The sequence below is a fragment of the Heloderma suspectum genome, chromosome 14 (assembly GCF_057233095.1).
Source record: "Heloderma suspectum isolate Gila_16-S chromosome 14, 16-S_ref, whole genome shotgun sequence".
Taxonomy (NCBI): Eukaryota; Metazoa; Chordata; class Lepidosauria; order Squamata; family Helodermatidae; genus Heloderma; species Heloderma suspectum.
The window spans coordinates 7,842,238-7,868,433 of record NC_139471.1 but is presented as its reverse complement, the minus strand read 5'-3'; the positions used below and the strand labels follow the sequence as shown (position 1 = coordinate 7,868,433).

The window sequence follows — 26,196 nt, the reverse complement described above, 5'->3', positions numbered from 1 at the left end:
TGGAGGAATGCCAGAAATGCAAGCAACCCTGCAAAGAAGTGTTCCCATTTAAACTTCTAGTAATGGAGGAATGCCAGAAATGCAAGCAACCCTGCAAAGAAGTGTTCCCATTTAAACTTCTAGTAATGGAGGAATGCCAGAAATGCAAGCAACCCTGCAAAGAAGTGTTCCCATTTAAACTTCTAGTAATGGAGGAATGCCATCAAAAGAAAAAAAAAAAGGAAAGAAGTATCCAGCTTCTGCTTGATTATTTTCATCCTTCTTTGACTTCCTGTATGCTAATCTGTCACAAACAAGAATAAGCGTGAAAGCTTCATTATCGCCTCATTCATTTGCCAGAACAAGAAGGATCATCAATTACCCTGGTGCTCCAACTGATGTTATCATCATCCCTGCTGGGACTGAGAGGAGGAAAAAAAGCCAACTCAGATACTAGGTCGTAGTTACAAAATTCTTATAGTGACTGAAGGACATACAGAGTTTGAGGTGAGGAGAAGCTGAAAGTTGCTGGCCTCTCAGAAGAGCTGATGGAGAGGTCCTACTTCCCATCTCCCCCCACCCCCACCTGTAGCCTGATGAGATGACCGTTGACAGTTAATTGACAGGGCAGTCTGATCTAGCTGGCTTTTTGGCAGAGCTGATGGGAGTGGCCATACTTCCCTCATCTCCCTCTGCTTGTTGTTGTTCAGTCGTTCAGTCGTGTCCGACTCTTCGTGACCCCATGGACCAGAGCACGCCAGGCCTTCCTGTCCTGCGCTGTCTCCCAGAGCGTGCTCAAGTCCATATTCATTGCATCAGTGATGCTATCTAGCCATCTCATCCTCTGCCGTCCCCTTCTCCTTTGGCCTTCAGTCTTTCCCAGCATCAGGGTCTTTTCCAGAGAGTTTTCTCTTCACATTAGGTGGCCAAAATATTTGAGCTTCAGCTTCAGTATCTGTCCTTCCAATGAGCACTCAGGGTTGATTTCCTTTAGGATGGACTGATCTGACCTCCTTGCAGTCCAGGGGACTCGTAAGAGTCTTCTCCAGCACCACAGTTGTAAGAATCTTCTCCAGCACCACAGTTCGAAAGCATCAATTCTTCGGCGCTCAGCCTTCCTTATAGTCCAGCTCTCACAGCCATACATTACTACTGGGAAAACCATAGCTTTGATTAGACGGACCTTTGTCGGCAAGGTGATGTCTCTGCTTCTTACTATGCTGTCTAGGTTTGCCATAGCTTTCCTCCCAAGGAGCAAGCGTCTTTTAATTTCATGGCTACAGTCACTGTCTGCAGTGATCTTGGAGCCCAAGAAAATAAAATCTGTCACTGCTTCCATTTCTTCCCCTTCTATATGCCAGGAAGTGATGGGGCCAGATGCCATGATCTTCGTTTTTTTAATGTTGAGTTTCAAACCAGCTTTTGTACTCTCCACTTTCACCCTCAACAAGAGGCTCTTTAGATCCTCTTCACTTTCTGCCATTAGGGTGGTATCGTCTGCGTATCTGAGGTTGTTGATAATTCTCCCGGCAATCTTAATTCCAACCTGTGATTCATCCAACCCGGCATTTCTCATGATGTACTCTGCATATAAATTAAATAAGCAGAGCGACAATATACAGCTTTGTCGTACTCCTTGCATTGTTTGCATTGTTCATTTAAGAAGGCCTTCTTGTCTCTCCTTGCTATTCTCTGGAAATCTGCATTCAGTTTGGTATATCTTCCCCTTTCTCCCTTGCTTTTTGCTTCCGTTCTTTCCTCAGCTACTTGTAAAGCCTCATCAGACAGCCACTTTGCTTTCTTGAATTTCTTTTTCTTTGGGATGGATTTAGTTGCTGCCTCCTGAACAATGTTACGGACCTTCATCCATAGTTCCTCAGGCACTCTGTCTATCAGGTCTAATCCCTTAAATCTATTCCTCACCTCCACTGTATATTCATAAGGGATATGATTTAGGTCATACCTGAATGGCTTAGTGGTTTTCCCTATGTTCTTCAATTTAAGCCAAAATTTTGCAATAAGAAGCTCATGATCTGAGCCACAGTCAGCTCCAGGTCTTGTTTTTACTGACTGTATAGAGCATCTCCATCTTCGGCTGCAAAGTACATAATCAATCTGATTTTGATGTTGACCATCTGGTGATGTCCATGTGTAGAGTCGCCTCTTGTGCTGTTGGAAAAGAGTGTTTGCTATGATCAGCATGTTCTCTTGGCAAAACTCTATTAGCCTTTGTCCTGCTTCATTTTGTACACCAAGGCCATGCTTGCCTGTTATCCTGGTGATTTCTTGACTTCCTACTTTAGCATTCCAATCCTCTATGATGAAGAGGACCTCTTTTTTTGGTGTTAGTTCTAGAAGGTGTTGTAGGTCTTCATAGAACTGATCAATCTCAGCTTCTTCAGCATCAGTGGTTGGGGCATAGACTTGAATTACTGTGTTGTTGAATGGTTTGCCTTGGATTCATACTGAGATCATTCTATCATTTTTGGGATTGTACCCCAGTACTGCTTTTCCTACCCTTTTGTTGACTATGAGTGCTACTCCATTTCTTCTAAGGGATTCTTGCCCACAGTAGTAGATATAATGGTCACCTGAATTAAATTCGCCCATGCTTGTCCATTTTAGTTCACTGATTCCCAAGATATCCATGTTCAATCTTGCCATCTCATGTTTGACCACCTCCAGCTTACCTTGATTCATTGATCTTACATTCCAGGTTCCTAAACAATATTGTTCTTTACAGCATCGGACTTTCTTTTCACCACCAGACATATCCACAGCTGAGTGTCCTTTTGGCTTTGGCCCAGACGCTTCACTCTTTCTGGCGCTACTTGGAAATTCCCTCTGCTCTTCCCCAGTCGTATATTGGACACCTTCCAACCTGAGGGGCTCATCTTCTGGCGTCATCTCTTTTAGCCTTGTGATACTTTCCATGGGGTTTTCTTGGCAAGAATACTGGAGTGGGTTGCCATTTCCTTCTCCAGTGGACCACATTTTGTCAGAACTCTCCGCCATGACCTGTCCATCTTGGGTGGCCTTGCACGGCATAGCTTATGGCTTCACTGAGTTACGCAAGCCCCTTCACCACAACAAGGCAGTGTTCCATGAAGGGGCTCCCTCTGCTACAGTCAGCAAATCAGTACACAATTGAAGCTTGTATACACTTAAGTAGCAATTGTTAGGTAGCAGTGGTTTACCTAGCGGAGAGGTGAAAACCATTGCAAAGCTCTCTGTGAAACACACAGAGACAACATCAGCCCAGTTAGGGTTTCTGCTGAAATCCCATTAGCCCCCAAAGAATGGGTTCTTTTCCATAGGCTATTCTCCAGCCTCCCTCCTCCATTGCCAGTGACTAGCCCTTCACCAATGCCAAAACGGCACTTTGGAAGACTAACTCAGTTGCCACTTAAAAAAAAAAAAAATCAGTGCTTCGGAATTACACAAATGGGATCATATTTTTTATTATTATTCTGCACACACACACACACCCTGTCCTTTGTAAGTGTGCGAGTGCACAGATTCGCCTGTCCGCTATGTGTAGTCTTGTCTTGTCAATTTCCTTGTATGAACAATTACTTCTCTCACATTTTTTTCTTTTTTGGTGCTTCTGAATTCTGCAAATGAGCTCATGCTTTCTCTTCGTATTGTTTTTCCCCCAATCCTTCACAAACGTGCGTAGATTAGCCTATGAGCAGTCTCGCCTTGTTGATTTCTCGGTATATTACCTACTCACTTTGGTGCCTCCCTTCACAGTTGTAACATACAAGGAAATTGACAAGGTGAGACTACACATAGTGGACAGGTGAATCTTGTGCAGGACTGGGGGGAGGGAATTACAATCCCATTTGTATACTTCCGAAGCACTGAAATTTTTTTTTGTTAAAGTGGCAAACAAAGTAAGTGCTCTGAAAAGGGGTAGTGATCAGGGCAGGGTGGGGGCCAGGAAAGTTTCCCGCCATAGGGACGAGGATACAAGAAGGCAGCCACGCAAAGGACACTGGGATATGTACAGGTAGCAGACTGGAGGACTGAGGAGGAAAGAAGCCTCAATGAGCCCAATCGTCTCTTGGGAATCACGTGGGTTATTCAACAAGCAACGGACCCACTGCAGTTTATTCTCCAGGGTGGCTTAGCTTCACATACGAACCAGCCCAATGTCTCTTGCATCAATGGGAGCTAATTGTTAGAAGGTCTCCTCATAGCTCAGGAGTGCCCTGCTACCTCTTAAAGTCTCCTCCAGTAGCTCAAACAAGATGCAGACAAAAGGGATTCTCTCCAAGGCTTTATTCCTTTACAACTTAATGACTCTTTCAGATGCTAATTGCCAGCAACTAAGCAAGGAACTGCAAAGGGTACCCTAACAGGGTAACCTAAGCTCCATCTATGCAGTTGGTCCCTGTTTTGAGGAGAAGGGTGGGAAAGCTCTGAAACTTATGGGCTAGGAGGGGAGGCTCCCCCCCCTTACCCGTGGGGCATCGGGGCGCAGCCGTTGCCATAGCGCCAAGCAGGCTGAGCGCCTCCTCTCGGCGCCCTCCACCTCACGCCTCTCTCTGTGCTGGCGCCTTGTGTCTAGCAACAACTGATCTCCTGCTCTTTCGCTGCCAGGGTCACTATCTCTGTCAGGAATGCAACCGGGGGGGGGGGGGGGCTCTCCCTGCAGCTTCACCTCTGAGTAGAGCAGGCTCCTCTCCCATGGGTTGGAGTTCTTCCTCAGAATCAGAGCTGCTTTGGGGCTCTATGGGCTCAGTTCCAACCCTGACAATAGCTAGAAATATCTTGTGTTTTAGAGTGAGATGCCCATCAGAGCTTAAAGAAGGTGTTGCCCTCCTCAGCAGCAAAGAGAGCTAACTTGTGCATGTGAGAGAAACAGCTATTTATTTTATTAATTCTTTTGATGGGAAATTTGTATCCTGCCCTTTGATTAAATGCTCCCATGGTAGCTCAGCTGTTAGATTTGGGGCTTTGGAATAGACACAGGCATAGAGAATGAGAGTTGAACTAAAAGTTATACAGTGGAGGCTGGTGGCTCTGATGTCAGCGGAGTGGTGAATCCACTCTGGGTTTCAGTCAGAACTTTAAAGGAGCTCTCCGAGGTGCTTCACCTCCACTGAGGTTATGTTAACTAAGCATGCATTCTTTGAAACATGCTTAGCACCAGTCACTTCTTTTTTCAGAAAAAGAAGCTGCAGAGGGCCTTGACCTAGACTGGGACTATGGCATGTAGGGAGAGGGTTTAACTCTTTCTTCACTGCACTGTTTCCCCACTGAAAATCGCCTCTCCCTCAGGCTGCTATTTGCCCAAAAGGCACTCCTGTATTTACTGCAAATAGCACCTTTTGGCCCCTTCATGGATCACTGCCTTGTTGTGGCGAAGGGGCTTGCGTAACTCAGTGAAGCCATAAGCTATGCCGTGCAGGGCCACCCAAGACGGACAGGTCATGGCAGAGAGTTCTGACAAAATGTGGTCCACTGGAGAAGGAAATGGCAACCCACTCCAGTATTCTTGCCAAGAAAACCCCATGGAAAGTATCACAAGGCTAAAAGAGATGACGCCGGAAGATGAGCCCCTCAGGTCGGAAGGTGTCCAATATGCTACTGGGGAAGAGCAGAGGGTATCTCCAAGTAGCGCCAGAAAGAGTGAAGCGGCTGGGCCAAAGCCGAAAGGACACTCAGCTGTGGATGTGTCTGGTGGTGAAAAGAAAATCCGATGCTGTAAAGAACAATATTGTTTAGGAACCTGGAATGTCAGATCAATGAATCAAGGTAAGCTGGAGGTGGTCAAACATGAGATGGCAAGATTGAACATCGACATCTTGGGAATCAGCGAACTAAAATGGACAGGTATGGGCGAATTTAATTCAGGTGACCATCATATCTACTATTATGGGCAAATAGCGTGTGGGTGTGGGTGTGTGATTTTCAGCAAGAAAATGGCATAGAGAGAAAAAAGTTAACACCTTCCCAGCATATTTGGGCCCTATCAGCCAAAGTAAATGTACAGCGCAATCCTACACAGATCTACTCAGAAGCAAGTCCCATTGAGTTCAATATGCATTATTGAACATGGGTTCAATAATGCATATTGCATTATTAAGGATTGTAGCCTTAACCTGGTAGCATTGCCCCAGGAACTTCTCAGAGAAGTAAGGAAAGCCCCATCCCTGCAAAAGCAAAAGCCATATTTTCTGACTTGGAAATTGTGACCCCAGATCTTACTGGGTAGGCTGCGAGTCTTCACCAGATGCTCTCTTTACTTTATTATTTAATATTGCTATTACTTAAGCTGCAGCATCCAGAACAGGTTTGGGAGTGGCTGATGAGTGCCCCTCCTCAAATGAAGTATCTCCAGATTTTCTTCCCCTGTATTGCAAAAGAAACTTTATCTTGAAACCCAGAGCATGTTATGCTGGTCTGGCGTGTCGTGTGTGCGTATAAATGCTAAGGAGATCCCAGTCTAACAAAATCCATACATCCCTAAATACCACTTCCACAATTTGATATGGTGACATTAACAAAGAGCACCTCCATCTTGTCTGGATTAAGTGTCCATTTGTTCACACCCATCCAACTCATTACTTCATCCAAATACCTGTTTAAGACATCCAGGGTGACACCTGGATTAGATGAAAAAGCGAGATAAAGATGGGCGTCAACCGTATATTGATGGCGTCCAGCTCCAGTTTGGTCTGCAGCATTCATTTTCCTCAAATGCATTGAAGAAACTGAAGTTCTGGATGGTATCTCTTTCTGCCTCTTTCCCAGGTCAGCATTGCAGTCACCTACGGAACTTCAGCTAGTCTTCTCCTCAAAGAACAGCAGACAGCTCATCTGTTTGGTACTGGGACTTGGTGAACTTGTTTTTCCAGCCAGCTCGAACTTTTACATACCAGCTATCCCTATTGAAAGAGTTTGTATGCTCTGATGTGTCCTAGGATTTTCTCATTTTCCACTTTACTCTTTCTTTTCTTGTTCTTTTTAATGGCTGAGTAACAATATTTGGATGAGCAATTCCAAAAAGCAAACTATTGACTGAAAAACTCATGCCTAAAAACAAACAAGCAAAGCTTTTGGGAACAGATTGGAAGAGTGAAAGAGAATCTGCCCTAATGTTTTGATCCAGAAAATATTTTTGAAACACACTTGTTCTTGGATATTTGCTTTCTTTATATGCAGCGGAAAAGGACTGGAGAAAATACAAGATTTCAGAGTGCTCCTCTGTGACTGGACAAGATAGCAGGTACTGTGCTGTTTTATCTTTCCCTTTGTTACTTAACATGATTTTTCCACTCATAAGTGGACAGTGTAAACATTTATGGCTGCAGTCCTATACACACTTAAATGCCATTGAACTGAATTTTAACCTACAATTTTAATACTAAATGTAGATAAAATTAAGAAACTTGGCTCTTTCAGAATGCATTCAGAGTCAGGTGAAGCTGCTTGAATGGTCTGTTGTTTGGTTGTTGTTTTTTTCTGATTATTGTTTTTGTTAATGAAATATTATTTCGCTATCTTCTCCTGCTGTGTAGCATGTACTTCATGGATCTGAGGTCTTTTTTGGTCTTGTTTTTAAAAACACATTATACCTGATGTTATGTTTTTTATGATTTCGCATGTTCGCCGAGTCCAGTTTATTTATAAAGAAAAAGCAAGACGTACAATTTTAAAAGAATTTAAAACACTAAAAATAAAAATGATATATATATAAAGATTGGATCCAAGCCAAAGTGTCATCCAATTAGGGTGGCCTACTTTATAAATAACTCGCTTTACTCCTATCCTTTTATTCCTTTTTGAAAAGAAAAAAAAAGGCCATATAATCTGTGAATCAAGGAACAGTTTTGTAAGAAACTCTATGTCCTTTTCAGGAGCTTACCTTGCCTGTTTTGGACTGTGATGTAGAAATAAGGTTTAATTCACCAATTAAACCTTATTTAATGTACCAAAGGACATTAGCTGAGTCTGAGGTTTTGGTACTAATGTATACAGCCCTAAACAACTTGAGACCAGGATTGTTGAGAGAGTGCCTTCTCCCTTTATCAACTTTTCCGGTCACTGAGGTCCATCAGATGGCATACTCCTGGTAGTTCCACAGGGATGTTTGGCCCAATTGGAGTCCCTGGAGTAGAGCTTTCAGTGTTTCCCTCATCAGCCAGCAACCGGAGCAGACCAATTGCAGAAAGGGTGCTGATGTAGAGAATAAGGAAAAGAGGATCTCTTCCACAAAGCTCCCTGCTGGGATACATGCTGGCAGCAGGCTGGAGGACTGAGGGAGGAACAAGCCATGGGAAACCACCAAGCAGGCAAGTGTCTATCAGGGACAAGCCACCCAGCCACTGCGGCTTCTTCTCAGGGTGGCTTAGCATGATGTGCGAACTCGCCCTCAGTGTAAGACAACTTCCTATTTAATTCATTCCTTTATTCAGAAGAATGAGGACTAGAATCTTACTTTCTTTTAGGAGAAGGGAAATCGTTCAGGGAGAGGGAGAGGGAATATATGATTAGAGATATGAGACAAAGTTTAGAGGTGGCAAAATCTGTTTCTCGTGCCAGATACTGGGATCGCTAAAGGCATATTTAGACTCCTCTGGCTTTATGCCCTGCTGTACAGAGAACTGTCCTCGATTTGAAGGAATCTTCTGTTTTGAGGACTATCCCATCCAAGTCTGTTTTAAAGGGAAAAAACCCTAGGGAGGGAGAACAGGGGCCTGGAAGTTGTCCATCAAGAGTTAGCACCTGGACAGAAGACTGAGCAGGCACACAGGTCACATGGACACAGTCTTCCCCAGCAATGTGAGATGTATTCTAGTTCTATTTAAATGATCGTCATTATTTCTAAATTTGCATCTATCATAAATTAGCACGGGCAAATTTATGCAAATCTGTGTCCTCTTTTCCTCTCATTACATTTCTGTACCGACCAATAGCTGAAGCTCTCTGGGTGGTTCACAACAATTAAAACCATAAAATACAAGAGAATAAAATACAATATTAAAACTCTAAAAGGTTAAAACTAGAGTATAAAAATAATAACCAAACAGAACCTAGCCGCAGTGCTGTTTAAAATACAATACCAGATTTAAAACACAAACTGAAAAACTAAAATGCATTTGCATTTTAATTGCAATATATTCACTATTAATACATTTGCAATATATTTACTATGCAATACGTTTGCCCAGTCGCAAATACCCCTTTTCTAGGGAAGGTACTTGAGAGGGTCATGGCGGACCAACTGCAGGCACTCTTGGAGGATACTGATCATCTAGACCCATTCCAGTCTAGGTTTCGATCTGATTATGGGACTGAATCAGCCTTGGTCACCCAGATGGATGACCTTTATCAAGAGAAGGACAGGGGGAGTGCAACCCCGTTAATTCTGATCGACCTCTGATTGGCTTTTGATACCATTGACCATGGTATCCTCCTGGATCGACTCCGTGGGATGGGTATCAGAGGCACTGTGTTACAGTGGTTCCAGTCTTACCTGCAGGGTCGATTTCAGAGAGTAATATTGGGTGACCATTCCTTGGCCCCTTGGCAATTGAGCTACAGGGTGCTACAGGGTACCATCTTGCCCCCATATTGTTCAACATCTATATGAAGCTGCTGGGAGCAGTCATTAGGGGATTTGGAGCCAAGTGCCATCAGTATGCTGATGACACACAGTTCTATCTCCCTGTGACATCTGAATCAGGAGAGGCTGTGCAAGTCCTGGACCAGTGCCTGAACTCAGTAATGGGCTGGATGAGGGCCAATAAACTGAAACTGAATCCTGGCAAGACAGAAGCCGTGTGGGTGAGTGGTTCCCGAGTCCGGGAGATAGGCTCATTACCTGTTCTGGATGGGGCTGCACTCCCTCTGAAAGATCAGGTCCATAGTTTGGGGGTACTCCTAGGTCCATCACTGCCACTGGAAGCCCAATTGGCCGCTGCGGCTTGGAGTGCCTTTTACCTGCTTTGGCTGGTTTGCCAGCTATGGCCTCTCCTGGACAGGGATAGCTTGCCCACAGTGGTACAGGCATTAGTTACCAGATTACTGCAATGCCTCTATCTGTGGCTGCCCTTGATACTGGTCCAGAAGCTGGAGCTAGTGCAGAATGCAGCAGCTTGGCTGTTGTCAGGAGCTGCCCCTTTTCAGCAGGTAACTCCTTTGCTGAGGGAACTGCACTGGCTGCCTATTCGCTACCAGGACAGGTTTACGGTATTAGTACTAGTGTACAAAGCCCTAAATAACTTGGGACCAGGATACCTGAGAGAGAGAGAGACAAAACACATGTTAAAGGAACAGCGAACTCCTTTATTACAGCAGGACACCAACACACGCACCTCACCAAAGTCCACAGATCAGAGTCCTTCATGAGCCCAAGTTCAAATAAACAGATAATCCAAACAGGAGGCTGTAACAGGGTCTTAAAGTCAAGCGGGATAATCCATGACAAGGTCCCAAGGCACAGGATTCAAGGCATGCTTGAATCAAGGTTGAAGGGTGGTTCAAGCAAAAGTGTGTCCAGGATCAGCGATGAAAGCTCACCAAGCTTTCTGATAGGTATCTTTCCCAGCCCTACCTGAAAATGCCGGGGATTGAATCTGGGACCTTGGCATTGAAAGCGCTACCACAGAGCTCTACTACAGAGCTATGAACTTTTCCTAAGCAGGGGGCCGTAGAGAGAACCAGCCAGGAGGTGATGGCCCATCAAATGCCTTACCCACACACTGGTAAATGATGATAGTTACTTCAGGATACTCTGAAACTACTGAATAATGACAAATGATCCCTTAGAACAGCGCACTTAAGAGGCAAATGGATTCCAAGTAATTGCGTCTTCAGCATTGTAGTGCTGAGTTATTTAAAGCATTTTTTCCCCTTTTGTATCTTTAAAAAAATACAAGATTTGCAAGGGAGGCTTACATAGAGAGCAGGAAAAACACCATCACCATCTGCGGTAATGTTTGCGGCAAAGTGTATGTGTGTGTGGTGGTGGTGATCAGATACTTACGCCATGCAATCATACTGTAAAGATTGGCATTCTCAGAAACTGCTCTAGCTTGCCTCCAGGGAGCCCAACTGACTAGAAACACATACACACACAGTTGGTTTGCTTATATGCCAGTTGGAGCATCTTGCTCTACAGAAACCAGCAGGTGATGTTTCTCACACTGTGGAGTTCTACATTGACCTGGTCTGCGTGACACAATCAGCCACAGTGGGTTGTGAGCCATGTTTGTTCAGTGTGTCTTGCCGTGCAAACCCAGCACTGAGGCACAAATGTCGATTGTTAACCACCGATAAGCTACGCTGAGAACGCATGGCCTGTTGTAGGTTGTTCATTCTCAGCATGGCTTGTCGTGTTGTCCGAACCAGACAGAGTGGTTTGTGAGTGGCTTGTCTGAGAGGGCTACAGAGCCGCCCAGCAAGAGTGGTGAAAAAACCAACAGCTCCTTGCAATCTCACTAGTGCCGTGCAACCTCCCCTCTGCCTTCTCCTTTGTCAGTCCCCTCCACCAATACATTACTAAGAAATCACAAAAGAAAATATGCACTGAAGCAGTCATTTGAACCTGCAGACTTGTGTAAGTGCAGTGGGGGAAAATAACAATTTAAAAAAGGAGGTCGCTGTCAGGGGAAGCACTGAAGTGGAGGAGATAATTCTCAAGTGTCACTTCAAGAGGTAGGAAAGGGAGAGGGGGAATATCAGATGGGGGCTGCTTATTGGACTGGGGTGGAAAAAAGTTTCACTTGAGAGGCAGCCGCCGCCACAAAAGAAGTGCCGCAAAGGGTCCTGGAATTTAGGCTTTTGTACCTAACAGCTGCAGTTGCCATTGATTCTGAAAGAGCATTTCCTATGTAATGTTTCTCTCACACACACACACACACACTTTTTACACTACCGTTGCATGCAAAAGGATACTGCTGCATGTAAAATGTTACTTCAAGAGACCTGGTACTCTTCGTCCATTGCGGGTGGGACAGTACAGTTCTTGACAAAACATAACTGACTGGCAGCCTGGTCTAGTTGACTCCACAGCTTGGGAATTGCTAATGACCTCCTAACATATTCTGAGAGAACTGCTAGGATGCCTCCAGAAATGGATTAATTAGCCAGGATGGGGAACCTGCAGCCCCCCAGGTGTTGTTGCACTCCAAGCCCCATCAGCCCCAGTCAGCATGGCCAATGGGATTTAAATAGAAGCTGGACACCCATCTGGCAGGGATGCTGTCACTGCATCCTGTCTCTATCAAGGATTTAGATTAGAAGATTTCCACCCCTATGATTTGATGATGGGAGTTATAGTCCAACATCTGGAGGGCCAGAGGTCCCACCACAGAGTTAAAGGGTCCCTCTGAGCCCTCAGTAACTAGAGAATGCCTACTCGATCTCTGCACATTGTACTGCACTGGGCTTGTGCTGCTGGAGGCAAGAATCCCCATCCAGTCATATGCAATGCACTTGAATTTACCTGTTGGACCTGCATGAGCCTTTGTGCTCCTAAGGAGCTGTGCTGGATCAGACAGATGTATCTAGTACAGCACCCTGTTTTCAGCAGTTTGATGCGCAGACATACCTTTAGGCCATAATCGCACCCCTGACTGCAGATTCTTGTGCATGGACCTGTGTGTTGTCTATTAAACAATCAATGGACAGTGAAGGCATCCTAACAGCAAGTCCCCCCACCCCCCCACCTGTAAATAATGATGTCTTAAATAAACATCATTATTTAAACTGTATCTCCATTGACATGCAATTCATCCTTCAGCTTCAAGAGATTTTACTCCTTTCTCCCTTCAATAAAGCCATAGTAGCTGAGTTATTGGAGAGTGTGTGCGTGTGCATGCACAGAAATAAATCCTTCATTTTTAAGTCCTCACAGAGAGGCCAAAGAGGCAATCCAAAAGCATTCAGTCAGTAACTGCACATTGGCATGAGCATTATACCAGGCAGATGGTTTTATTAATTTGTCATGTAAACTTTTATAGCACGTGCTGGAAGAAGCCTCTGCTCCAGCTCCCCACTACGAAGAGAACTGCATGGGGTGGGGAAGGCCCATACCTGCCACATACACTTTACTGCTACGCTTCTGCTTTTAAATCTCAAACTCCTTCGGTCCTAACAGAGGATTTGCCAGGGTACAGCACAAACTTGGTTTCGTCCTTTACACTGCAAACAAGCTGTCAAGAAATATTTTCAGTAAGATGTAGGGTGTTCTTCAATTATTATTTTTTAAAGCCTGGATTGGTTGCCTTTAAAATGAGCCATCACGGAAACAGAAGCTTCCGTGCGCCTGTACAGGTAGCTGGCTGAGACAAGCATTACAGGTGCATCCTTCTGGAATGTTTCTTCCTCCCTCACCCTGTTCACTTTACAAGGGGGAAATGGTGGCAGCGGCTGTTCCTACCCTCTCCCCATCCTTGTAACATTCTCACCTTTTATCACTAGATTCAGAAGTGGCAGCAGTGATGGCTGTCTTTGTAAAGAGGGCTAGAAATGTGTTCTAGCAGCTGTGAATAGAACCCTCTGTCTGCCTGTGGTTGCTGGTGCATACCACAGGCAGACAGAGACTTCTATCCCCAAGGTGATTCAATTAAAGGGCGACTATCTTAACCTGACCTAAGAATTCATCATATGAGACCAAGCATCTCTTGAGGGAGCAGGTAAATTGTTTACTTCCCCTGCTTGCTTCTATGTGATCAAGAGTGGACTTCAGGCCTGCGTGTTTCCTTCCCGTCTTCTCCCCGAGTACAAATGAATGCCTTAGCTGAGGGATCCTGTACCTATCTGAACTTGGTCTCTCTTGGACCCCGGATGCTGACACTTCTACACATCGAAGCTCAAAACAACAAATACCTGCAGAATCTCCTGGTTCAGGTGTTCATCACATCTATGCATGGAAAGGGCCAAGAAAAAGAAGCATGTCAGGCCAAGGTCTTCTCCCAATTGCACTGTGCATAGAGAAGAGTGTGTGTGTGTGTGTGTGTGTGTGTGTGTGTGTGAGAGAGAGAGAGAGAGAGAGAGAGAGAGATACAGACAGGGGGAAGGGAGAGTAGCACCAGCCCAAAAGAAAATTGTCTACCAGCAAAGTCCTTTTTGTATACCGAACAAATCTCTCATACTGGCTGTGAATAAGATGTTTTTTAAAAAAGCAAATTTGATTACCTACTTTTTCCCCCCTTTCAGCAAGAGATACAGGGCATAGGGGAGGAATGGGGAAAAGAAGAAGAGATGTCTGAGATTCAGTACCCCTCTCTTTTGAATAGGTTTCCCTCCTCGCAAAAGAAAACTAAAACCACAGTCATGAAATATGCTCAACTGTATGGTTGAACATGAGTATATGTGAGTTGGTGGTGGAGGTTATTAGCATGCTGCGATGCATTATGTTTAAAATTTAAAAAATAAACGAACATCCCCCTCTCCCCAGTTCGTTGCTCGTCTCCACTCTCCTTTTCTCAAAATGATGTAGAAAATGAAAAGGTTAAATGATTGTGCATTGCATGATGATATCCGTTAAGATGTGCAGCTTTGGTTCATGCAAAGTCTCCTGTGTTGACGCTGGCAACCTCCATGGTGTATTTTTGTTTGTTTGTTTAAAAAGCCACGTCACATATTCTGCTGGTTCTCTTCAGCCGTGTTCCTTCCACAAAACCAGATGAATACTGTGGTCGGGCATGCTGGTGGCAAAGACCAAGCCCATATCGTTCTCACCGTCCAAACCATCGAGCCAAGACATTTCTCCTGCCAGGAAGCTTGAGCCCCTCTTTGACTTCCTGTACTCTGGCAGCGGCCAACGGCTGATCAGTTTCTCTGTCCTCAAGTCCATTATGTATAGATAGTGGTTATCAAACAGGAGAGCAAAAATGTCACCGAAGCCCAGCAAGGACAAGTTTGCAAACTCGGGTGGTTTGATAACCCTGCAGCAGCAGTGAGGAAGAGAAAAGCAGAGCGATCAGAAGAAAACTCTCGAGCAAGACAAGTTAACCTTTTGAGAAATTGGATTTTTTTTAAATGGTGTTGATTTTCTAGACTATAATCCTCTAAGGATGGCTGAGCTTCCTCCCTGTCACAATGATATTGAACAACCAGCAGGCACTCCAGCTTTCACTGTCTGATCTGCTCTCAGCACAAGATTCTCTGCCTTGTATTGGCTGAGCTACTGAAAGCGTAGAGCAGGCAGAAGGGCTCATGCAAAGAAGGACAGGGGCCTTAGGAAAGGAATAAGCAATCCAGGTCAGAGACAGTGGCAGGCCAAGGGAAGGAGGATTGGAACAGTGGCATGAGGGAAACAGTAGAAGACTGGAGGGGAGAGGTTCAAAGAAGGGGAGCAAAACCTGGGAGAGAGAATGGGCAGAAGGCTGAAGTTCACATATTGATGTGAAAGAACCTATCTTTGGCTGCAGGTGATTGGCAAGTTGTTATCTTGCAGCTTAATACATCCCAGATGGCATATGGCAAGCACTGAATCATCTAAGACAGGGGTGCACAACCTATGCCCCAAGGCCTTAACTGCAGCTCTCACAGCTGCCCACCATCCCACTGAATTCCATCCTTCCCTAGGGGCCCTGCTCTTTCCTCACTGGCAGCTGGAGTGGGGAAAAAGCACTCCATATGAGGATCCTGGGGAGGAGGAGGTGGACAAAAGGTGTGTGAGTAGCCCCTGAGCCAGCATTACATACAGTCCCAGGGCTGATGTTATGGGCCCCAATTCAAGGAGACCTGGAGGATGCTTGGCACTAGTCACTCAGAACCCGACACACGGAGACCACTGCTGCCAAGTCAGTTTGTGAATCCCAGCTCATCCCTTCAGACATCTGCTAGGCCTCCACTCTGGAACCTGCTGGTGCTGATGCCAAGTTTCCTTTGCACACGTCAGCCTCAAATTCAGAGCATTTACCTGAGAATGTCATAGCTGGCAAAGTCCCACTGGTACAACCCGATGGCTGAACTGCACACAATGTATTTCCCGTCGAAGTGAAGCCGGGGCTGCAGGGAGATGCTGCGATCTTCCGACACGCTCAGGGTTTTTAAGCATTTGCAGTTGATTTCTCTTCCAATCGGCCAGATCTGAAACACAACAAAACAACGCAAGAGGTGAGGAACTTGGGAGCCTATGGAAGCAGTGGGGAAAGCAGCATGCTCTGCTAAGACCTCACTGCCCTCTGAAAACATACAAGAAAACATACAAGCTCATTCAGAGTCTGAAATTTAAAAACACTCCTGCAAATTGATCACTTATTGCGAATGGAGAGGTCAGGGTTTTGCGTTCCAGAATCTGGGTTTCCTGCATGGAGCAAGGGGCGTCAGACTAGATAGACTCCAAGTTCACCTTCTGACTACGCCTTTATAGCATTACATTGACGGGTGCTATATGGCCATAGATGTGTTAGCTCTACATAAGCAAGAGATTTTGATGCATTCCTTTACAGCAGCTTTCCCCACCCTGGTACCCTCCAGATGTGTGGGATTACAACTCCCATCACCCCCAGCCAACAGCCTTTGGGCTCCCCCTGAGGCTTCTGGCTGAGCACTACTAGAAACAGGATGCTGGGCTACTAGGATCTTTGGTTTGATCCAGCAGGGCTGCTCTTATGTTCTTAGGACAATCCAGAAGTATTCAAGCCTGCCGTTTCCTGAATTCAGAAGCTCTGTAAGACAGGGACTGGACGTACCTTGATTTCATACTTATCTGCACTGAGCAGGATGCAATCCCCGGGGCTGTGCATGAGGGATTTGACTTTGCATTTCTGCAAGACCACCTGCAGTTGGAAGGAAGGCTGCGTAAGGATGGGGGAGCGCAAGACAGGTTGCCAAAAGGCACTGTAAGGTCAGTTCAGATACATGTACATCTGAACCCTATTCAGGCATTCTAATCCCCCAGGCGGTTAGAATCAAGAGAAGGAGGGCGAGATCGGGGCTCTACACTGTATGGGGAGCCCATGGGTAGAGAGCAGGCCCCCTGTTGCTGGTGTTTGACCTCCAAGCCATGGAGGGCAACGGCGATGGTAACAAGGGGTGGGGTGGAGCTAGCCTGCTCACCCTTGCGATCCCTCCATTCGAATCGCCTGGGAAAACAAGAGCCCAAATAGGGCCCTTCTCTAGATATAAACCTTAATTCCTGCTCTATTGCAGGGGTGGGTGACCTACGGCGCCTCCAAATGCTGTGGAACTTCAACTCCCATCAGCCCCAAGCACATGGCCAATGGGCACAGATGATGGGTACTGCAGCTCAACATCTAGAGGGCCACTAGCTCCCCACCCCTGCTGTACTTTGGCCAAGAAACAGGACCCAGGGAGAAGACACCTTGGAGAGCTCCTTTAGAGTTCTGACTGAAACCTGGAGCGGATTCACTGCCACACTGACACCGGAGCCACCAGCCTCCACTGCCCCGCCTCCATGTCCTTCCCCTTCTTCTCTAGTTGTCCCTGTCAAATATTAGGTTCCTTGGGGCAGGGATCTGGCCTCTTGTAATCTGTAACTGCCCAGACAGCTTTGGCTATGGAGTGGTATAGAAATGTAATAAATAACCACCACCACCACAACCACAAAGTGCCACATATGCTGATAACCCTAGAAAACTGGTTCTGCATTGCGGTTTTCCTTGCATGCGAAGCGTCAGCTAAACAGCGCTAAAATATAGCAGGCTTTCCCAAGATGAATACATGGTGCAAAGTTTCATTAACCAGAGGCAGGGTGGGGAAAGGAGGGAAGCCATGTTTACCTTCGTGACCCATTCAGTGTGTCCGGTCAAGGTGTTGAGACACACTCCTGTCGATAAGGCCCAGACTTTCACAGTGAAATCCGCCGAGCCACTGACCAAGATGTCGAGCTCATCGCTGTAATCCACACTGAAAACTATGAAAATAAGAGAAAACGTTACTTAAAAATATCAGTATTGCCAGTCCCAATTGTACTACTAAACATGTACTTCTTTAAGTGTGTGCATGTTGGTCTGCAATTAACACAAACATTTGTGTGTTAATTGGTCTGCAATTAACACACACACACACACACTTTATTTATATATCTGTAAGAAAGATAGAAAGACTAACAACAGAGTATTAAAAATATATCTTTTAAGCTAAATGTTTCAGCTTCTGCCCTCATCAGTTGCTGTGCTATTACCTGGGTATCAGGAGTGGCACTTTGGAATGCCCGGAGATGAAAGTTCCCTAGGAGAAACCCCCCCGGAGGTATGGGTGGTGTAATGCTTACAAAATACCTGTAATCTGGAGGACAATTCATAAGCATTACACCAATCATACCTGTTTTTTTCCTCCTAAGGAACTTTCATCTTCAGGCATTCCAAACTGCCACTCCTGATACCCAGGTAATAGCACAGCAACTGATAAGGGCAGAAGTGCAAACGTTTAGCTTAATATATATATATATATTTAATACTCTGTCGTTAGTCTGTCTTTCTTATACATTTTACCTTAAGATTGACAGCATCCACAGTGGATCCAGAACCTCCTTGTTGGTTTGCTGTTGTGCCGCTTTACACCCCCTCCCCCAATATAATTATTATTATTCCTCTGCAAGGAAGTCAATCTGGCTTCCTTGAAATTAGAGCTTTCCTTTTCATGTAATGAGACACAGAATTTGGGGGGATAATTTCTTTGTCTTTGGTATCTCCCTCTTGCACATGGGTGTTGTTGTTTTGGCTAAGTAACCAACAGCACTCATAGGCTGAATGTTGGAAATGGAGGAAATTACAAAATTGTGCATCATGGAGAGGAAGTTGACCTAAGAGATGCTTTTCTCCCTCGCCCGCAACACTCAAACCAGAGAAATCCAGTGGCAGTAAATTCAGAATTGACTGAAGAAAGAGCTTATTTACACAATGCTAACGTACAGAGTTTTCTGGCGCAAGATGAGGCAAGGGGTTTTAAAGCCTCACTGTGATGGCTTTAAAAGGGGATTAGATCAATTTGTGGGGGGAAAGAGCTCTATTTATGGCCTATTAGTCAGGATGGCTAAATGGAACCTTCATTTTCAGAGGCAATCTATGTTTGAATACCAGTTCCTGGGCGGGGGCAAATAACATGCAAAGGCTCTTGCCTCCACGTCGTGCTTGTTCCTAGAGGTATCTCGTTGGCCACCGTGAGAAGCTGGATGCTGAAACAGAGAAACCTTTGGTCTGATCCAGCAGGGCTCTTATTATTGGCCATCTTTATCGGTCCCTGGCACAGGTTCGAATCCTAAGAGCCCCTTCACCTTTATTATGTACCTCAGCCACTTTCTCCCAAGCTGACTCACAGGCAAAAACTCCATCAGGCTGAAGCAGAGGGGAGCAAGGCTAACCCATCTGCCGTGCTGAGAGAAAAGCAGCCTTTGGGTGGGCCTCAACTGTTAACTTAGCTGTTCCATCAGGATATCTGAACTGTTTCCATCCCAGCTGGTTGCGTTAAGAACTGTTGATAAGTATTGGTGCCAGAGTTTGCTTTTTTCCTCTTCCCTCCCCACCCTTTTTTTCCTTTTGTGCCATGTCTTTCAAACTGTGAACCTGAGGGAAAGGACTTTGGGGTTTTTTTTTACTGATCCATAAGCCACTCTGGAAGTCTTTTTTTTTTGGCAGAAGAGCAGGGCAACAATGCTTCAAATAAATTAATAATAAATTAATAAAGGCTCTTTAAGCCCCTCTTCCCCAGAAGCAGCAGCAACAAAGGCTTTGGCAAGGGTTCTCCCACATATATGAGGTGTCTTGCTTGTGAATCTCAACAACAGGCAAGCAGGAATGAGCAGCTAAGGTGGATGAAAGGAGGAACTCTGCCAAAGGCTCAGTTACCCTGGGGAAGAGAAGGTTAAAGAGCCCTTTGGCTCTGTTTCAGCTGGTGGAGTTAATGCTGCTGGTTCTGATGCCCTTGCTCAATTCAAGAGAATGCCTGTTAAAAAAAAAAATTGCTGACCAGGGGTTTATCATGTCTCTTCAAAATAGAGCATTGATCTTCAGCTAGTTGGGCCCAGACCTAAAGTGGGTAAGACCGAAGCACAATTTTCATTATGGTTGTGTGTGTTTTTTTTTGCTTTGTTTTCTAAGAGGAGAAAAATGGAGACAGGGAAGAAAGAAATTTAAACAGTGTCAGAAGAAATAGAGACATATACATTTAAATATAGATGGGCCCATGTTGCAGTTTGGGGTTTAAACAGGGGCAAATAGCCCCTCAAAAGTTACTACCTTGCAAAGCATTTTACTAGCCAGCTCAGGAGCTGGCAGAGGAGGGATGGAAGCTGCATTTCTATGCTGGGTACAGAGGAGGGGGCTTCCATCCTCTGGCAGCCCACTTGTTATCTATGCTGGGTGCAAAAGATGGAGACAGCACTCTGATCCTCACCACCAGCCCACTCACTCGCCTGCATGCAATTCCTGGTTACCCATGGCTAGCAGGATAGTGTTTAAATACAAGGCTAGGTGAAAGGTCAGTTCCCAAGTCTGGAAAGACAACTATCTTAGGAGAGGGAGGGAAAGCAATGGCTTAACTGCGCTCAGGGATGTACATAGATGGAAGGAAACAAGGGAGATTGCCCCATATTATCCTACTCCAGCCTCGCATCTAAGCACTAGTGTGATAGGGACTGGCAACCAGGAGCTGCATGCAGGCAAGCAAACGGGCTGGTGAAGGAGGGATGGAGCAGTCTGTCCCTCTTCTCCCAGTCCCCAGCGGGCTAGTAACTTCTGGGGAGTTATTTACAAGGCTGCTGTACTTCTTTTCTCTCTCCCATGTGAGCCTTCAAAGATGAGGAAATTTGCTTTTCCTGCTGTTAACTGGTCAGAGCTCTTTGGGATAAGGTGGTCAGGAGACCAAAATAAACAACGAATCCTGTGATGGACAGTTTTTACTAGTGGAAGCAATTACCCCCGCTGGGACCAGACTTCCATGTCTACATGCACATCCATCTCTAGCATTATCTATACGGCTCTAGCGTGCATGAAGTATGAGACATGAGTGGGGACCTTGTGACCCTCCAGATGTTGTTGGACTCTCAACACCCATTATCCCTGACCATTGGCCATGCTGGCTGGAGGTGATGGGACCTGGAGTTCAGCAATACTGGGTGGGCTGCAGGTTCCCCACTCCTGATATAAGAGGACGGGTCCCTGCCCTGAAGAGCTTACAGTCTAAAATTCAGCAAAGGGGAGGCACCAGATCAAGTGGGAAGGGAGAGACGGAGGCCTGGGCAGGCAGGGGAAGAATATGCAGTTGTGTTGGCTAAGGCTCAGTTACACCGGCAGTGGGCAGCCTGTGGCCCGGCAGGGCTTCCCTCAATCCCAGCCAGCATGGCCAATGGTCCAGGATGGGAGCCCAATCACATCTGGAGGGGCACAGGTTGTCCACCCCTGCAGTAGGTGTCAGGGTGGACACTGAGCCCATAGAATCCCAGAGTAGTTCTGATTCTGAAGATGAGGAGCCGCTCCTGGGAGAGGAGCACGCTCCTCTTTCCCAGGGCCAACAGCTGACGGAGATTCCTCCCACCAGCATTCCTAGCTTAGATAGCAGTCCTGGGAGTGACAGAGCGCGGGAAGCAGACTTGATGGACGTGCGTCACCGACGCAGGGAGTGGCGCCAAATGGAGGGCGCGGAAAGGAGGCGTAGTGCCTGGTTGGCGCGCAAACAACGGCTGCACCCAGAGGATCCAAGGGAAAAGGGGAGGGACTCTCCCTAGCCCTTAAGTTCAGGGTGTGCCAGTGATTCCCTTTCAAATGGGGACCAACTGTTCCAACTTAGGGCATAGGTACTCTGCTGCTCAGAGCTAGTTGCTAACGGTACAGTTGTTAAGTTGTAAAAGAGGAATAAAGCTTTGAAAAGAATCCCTTTGTCTGTGTCTGGACTTGGCCTCCAAAGAGCCCTTGACAGTAGAGTACAGGGATAAAGGGCTGTGCCAAAAGCTTCTTGGAAAAAGGTGGGGTTTGAGGAGGGTTTGGAAGAAAGAAAAAGTGGCGGCAACAGCATGGAGTCTGGGAGGAGGTTCCACGCAACAGGCACAACGAGCGGCAGGGAGGCTGGTAAGCTTGGGGAGAGGCTCAGTGGGGTCAGCCTGTGTATGCTCCGAGCGGCCCAAAGGCTTCCGTCTTCCCTGGAGCCCCCGACCCACCTGCCCCCGTGTGGCCTCGGAAGTGCTGGGTCTTGGCCCCCGAGCTCCACTCCCAGCAGGCAACCGTGTTGTCAAAGGAGCCCGTGACGAGCTTCTGCTCGTCAAACTTCACCGCCGCACAGGTGTGAGTCTGGATCCCATAGATGCACTGCCCCGTGCTTACGTCCCACAGCTTGGCAGACAAGTCGTCCGAACCTGCGGCCCCGAAGGAAGAAAGGAAGGGCGGTTTAGTGGCCTGGAAGTCAGGATGGCTCCGAGGGCAGCTGACCTGACCCACAGAACAATGGCAATCAACTCGAACCCAGGAGACCCAAATTCAAATCTCAGTACAGCCCTAGGTTCATATGCTGGCTGGGCCTGACTTCAGGCTCACGACAAGTATGGGAAACATTGCCCAGAATGATCTATCCAGGGGTTCCCCAAACTTCTTCACCAGCAATGAAATTTAGAGGCCTGCTGCCCTCTTTTAACACCTGAAATTGCTTACTTTTAAAATGTGTAAAAGGAAAAATACTGACCTCCCCATAAAAGAGCACGTCTGCAGCATCTCTGCATGAGACATTATTCTAGATTGGCCTCCCTCCATTCAAGAGGCATGCCCCAATCAGTGGCTGATGGAGAGATGCAACAGGCAAGCTTCCTCTGGGGGTGGGCAATTTCTCTGCAACAAGAACAACTGACTGATCTAATCACACCTGAGGCCAAGGTGCAAAGTCACTCATCTCAGCTGAGGCTGACTGGAAGGGAGGCAAAGAGCCAGAGCACTTAATCACACAGAAGGCAGTGTCCTCTTCAGGTGAGTTATACACATAGGAGCTTTTTCATTTTTTGATTTATTGACACAGGAGAACTTTCAGGTCAGCTGCCCAAATAGCCAGCAGTCCTGGAAATCCTCTCTGGAATTTTCGCTTGACTAGGGACCTAGAGGAGGAGGCGGTGGTAGAAGTGTTCTCTGGAAAAGAGTCAAGAGGGACCACACAGCAGAACAACTCCTTTTACATGCAAATAAAAAAATTGCCTATAAAGGATGAAGATGTAAACATTAAAAACATCCTTTTGCCCCAGCTGTGACTGTCCCTTTTTCATTGTGCACTGAGTTTTGTCATCTTTTTTTTTTTTTAACAACCACTGTGTACAGCAGCTCTGCAGACTTTCAAGTGCCCTGCTTCTGCTGTCTGTACTCATCTCTCCTTCCTTGAAACAGCCCCTCTGAGCATCATGGGGTGGGGAATCTCAGCACGGTATTGAAAACTGAACACAATTCTAATCCTCATGCAGAAAGAGAAAAGGCTCAGAAATGCCTTCATGCCCAGCTTTGCTTGACACAGGTTTCCAAGCCCAAATCTTTGATGCAGAACAAGTGTATGCAATCAAGCAAACAAGAATGCAAATTCATGCAAAGGAGCGTACAAATTCATGCAATTATAGCTGCATAATTGATTCCAGTTGAAGGATTTGGATTTTGGTTGGGAAGGTGAAGCACTTGGTGCAGAACACATAGTCCCATTCATATGCAAAATCTTTAATCCCCCAATACTGGATGGTCACAATTAAGCTTATGGTCACACATGATATGATTAATGAGAATTAGCTCTCCCATTATGAGGAAATCCAAAGCAATGTGCAGCTCAGATCCTCAAAACTTTGGTTTGCAAATCAACAACCTACTTTTCTGGACAGAAACGTTAATTTATTTTAGGCCATCTGCTTTCTGGATAACTAAATCAATACCCCTTTCCCCTACCCTTTTTAATGGGGCAGTTGTATGTTGTTGGGATTTAAGTCAAAAAAGTAATTGTCACAGTAATTGTAATCCACACTCCCTCATGGATCCAAGCTAGGGGAGGGGAATTTTTCAGACAGATAGATTCTACATCAGTGTCAATCTCCTTGGAAAGTGCTCTAGAATTCAATAAAAAGGCCCGATGTTTAGCTACGGCAGGGATGGGCAACCTTCAGCTCTCGGCCTAATTTCGAAAGCTCTCTCTAAGTGATCAGTTCAGTCTTCTGGCAAGAGCTGTCTCTCCCCCAGCAGCCCATGGGGCAGGGAGGAATGGTGGCAGGGGATGTGGGAGAGAAAAGGGGATGGCAGGAAAAGAAGTCTTTCTAGAGGGTAGCTGTGTTAGTCCATTGCAGCAAAAGAACGAAGAGTCTTGTGGAATTTAAAAAACTGACACATCTACCACAGCATAAGGTCTAGTCCACGAAAGCTTATGCGGGGGGGGGGGGGGGCGCTAGTAGAAAGAGAAAGAGATGTCCCCACCCACTGCCACCTTTGGCCCTTGAAGACTGTTCCAAAAGTATAGTTGATGGGGGCCCGTCATTTTGGAGCATGCAACTCTGTTGCTATTTAATCTGCATTGGTGTGTTTCCTAAGCTCAATTCAACATGCTATTACCTTTGGAGACCTAAACAGTTTGGGATGTCAGTAAGACTGTCTGCTCCAGCATGACTCTACTGCCTGTTACAATCTTCTGGGAAGCTTCTCATCTTGCCACCATCTGAGGAGCGCTCGAGTAGTACATGGGACAGGGTCTTCTCAGCGGTGGTGCCTAAGGGCCTCTGGAACTCCTGCACTCAGGAGCCTCATTTAGCGCCTTCCCCGCCCCCAGCCTACACAGCTTGCTCACAATGGTTTTGTTTAGATGTGTTTTTTTATGCTTCCTGATCCCCAGAGTTTTGTTTATGCTGCCACTGGTTTTAATAAGTTAGTCATTTGTTTTGTTTTTAAATACATTTTGTTGCTATTCTATTATGTTTGAAAACTGTCCCATATGAACAACAACAAAAAAAAAACAGCATATAAACAGTATATAGAATTAATAACATAAAACGTATGAGAACAGATGACTGGGAAGAGATGAGAGAACAGAGAAGACGGGAGATGGGCAAATGTTGTCCCCATCTTCAAGAAGGGGAAAAAGGTAAATCCAAGAAACTACAGACCAGCCAGCCTGACATCAACACCAAGAAAAATTCTCAAACATATGATTAAGTGGATAGCCTGAACATCTAAAAAATAACGTATCGATTACTAGCAGTCAACATGAGTTTGTGAGGAATAAGTCATGCCAGACCAACCTTTTTTGGTAGAGTTACTAGTTTGGTAGATCATGAAAATGCTGTGGACGCAGTATATCTTGATTTCAGCAAACTGTTTGACAAGGTTTCTCATGATATCCTTGTAAACAAGATGATAAATCGTGGTTTGGACAACACTACAATTAGGTGGATCCACAGCATTTTGAGCAACCGTTCTAATCAAGGACTAATTAATGGCTCAGCATCCTCCTGGAGCGAGGTCTCAAGTAGAGTGCTGCTGGGCTCTGTCCTAGGCCCTGTGCTGTTCAACAGTTTTATGAATGACTTGGATGAGGGTGTAGAGGGGTTGCTTATCAATTTTGCAGATGACACAAAACACCATATCCAACACCAACAGGATGAAGATTCAAAAGCATCTAGACAGGCTGGAACACTGGGCCAAATCTAACAACATGAAATTCAATAGAGGTAGATGTGAAGTCTTGCATTTAGGTGCAAAAAAATCGAAGACACACGTATAGGATGAGGGAGACCTAGCTTGGCAGCAGTATCCGCGAAAAGGACCTAGGTATCTTGGAGAGCAATCCTATGGCCCCTAGACAGCACCTGGGTGCCAAAAATACTTCGGATTTCTGGATCTGAGGCTGGAGACAGCGCTCTGACCTCAGACACAGGAGTTAGAGCCCACGCCCCCTTGCAGCCAGCGTGGAGAGATCTGCGCTGGTTGCTTCTCCGAGCTCGCAAATGCGAGCTTGGAGAGGAGGGAAAGGGGCGTTTCTATGGGTGGAGGGGAGGAGACCAGGGTGGCCAGTTTATGAAGAATCATCCAGCTGCCCCAGCCTCCTTCCCTCCCACTCTGCAGAGCCCCAGCTAGACAAGCAAAATCGCCCATGAAGGGTGACAGGAGTGCAGAAGCAATGATTGCCTCTAAGCTCCTCCTGCCCTGCATAGGATGACGATCAGCTTCCAAGTTTGGAGGATGACAGGCATACGGATAGGATTGTGCCCGTAGCGGATCACAAGCTGAATATGAACCAGCAGTGTGACGCAGCAGCTAAGAAAGCTTATGTGATATTGGGCTGCATTAACAG

General features: G+C 46.0%; 1 protein-coding gene across 3 annotated transcripts in view; it reads right to left on the bottom strand.

Annotated features, from left to right (window-relative positions):
* Positions 1 to 26,196, bottom strand: part of FBXW2 (F-box and WD repeat domain containing 2) — a 77,052-nt gene that overhangs the window by 45,767 nt on the left and 5,089 nt on the right. For 2 of the 3 annotated variants that reach the window (XM_084821517.1, XM_084821516.1), the window contains 5 exons: positions 22,064 to 22,258; positions 17,691 to 17,824; positions 16,641 to 16,727; positions 15,866 to 16,035; positions 10,258 to 14,885 (listed from right to left, as the gene is read on the bottom strand). In XM_084821517.1, the coding sequence (XP_084677643.1) occupies positions 14,597 to 14,885; positions 15,866 to 16,035; positions 16,641 to 16,727; positions 17,691 to 17,824; positions 22,064 to 22,258 (875 nt within the window). In that variant the 3' untranslated portion in view covers positions 10,258 to 14,596. Of the gene's footprint in view, positions 1 to 10,257; positions 14,886 to 15,865; positions 16,036 to 16,640; positions 16,728 to 17,690; positions 17,825 to 22,063; positions 22,259 to 26,196 lie in introns of those variants that run through there. The other variant, XR_014785976.1, reaches the window with a different exon arrangement.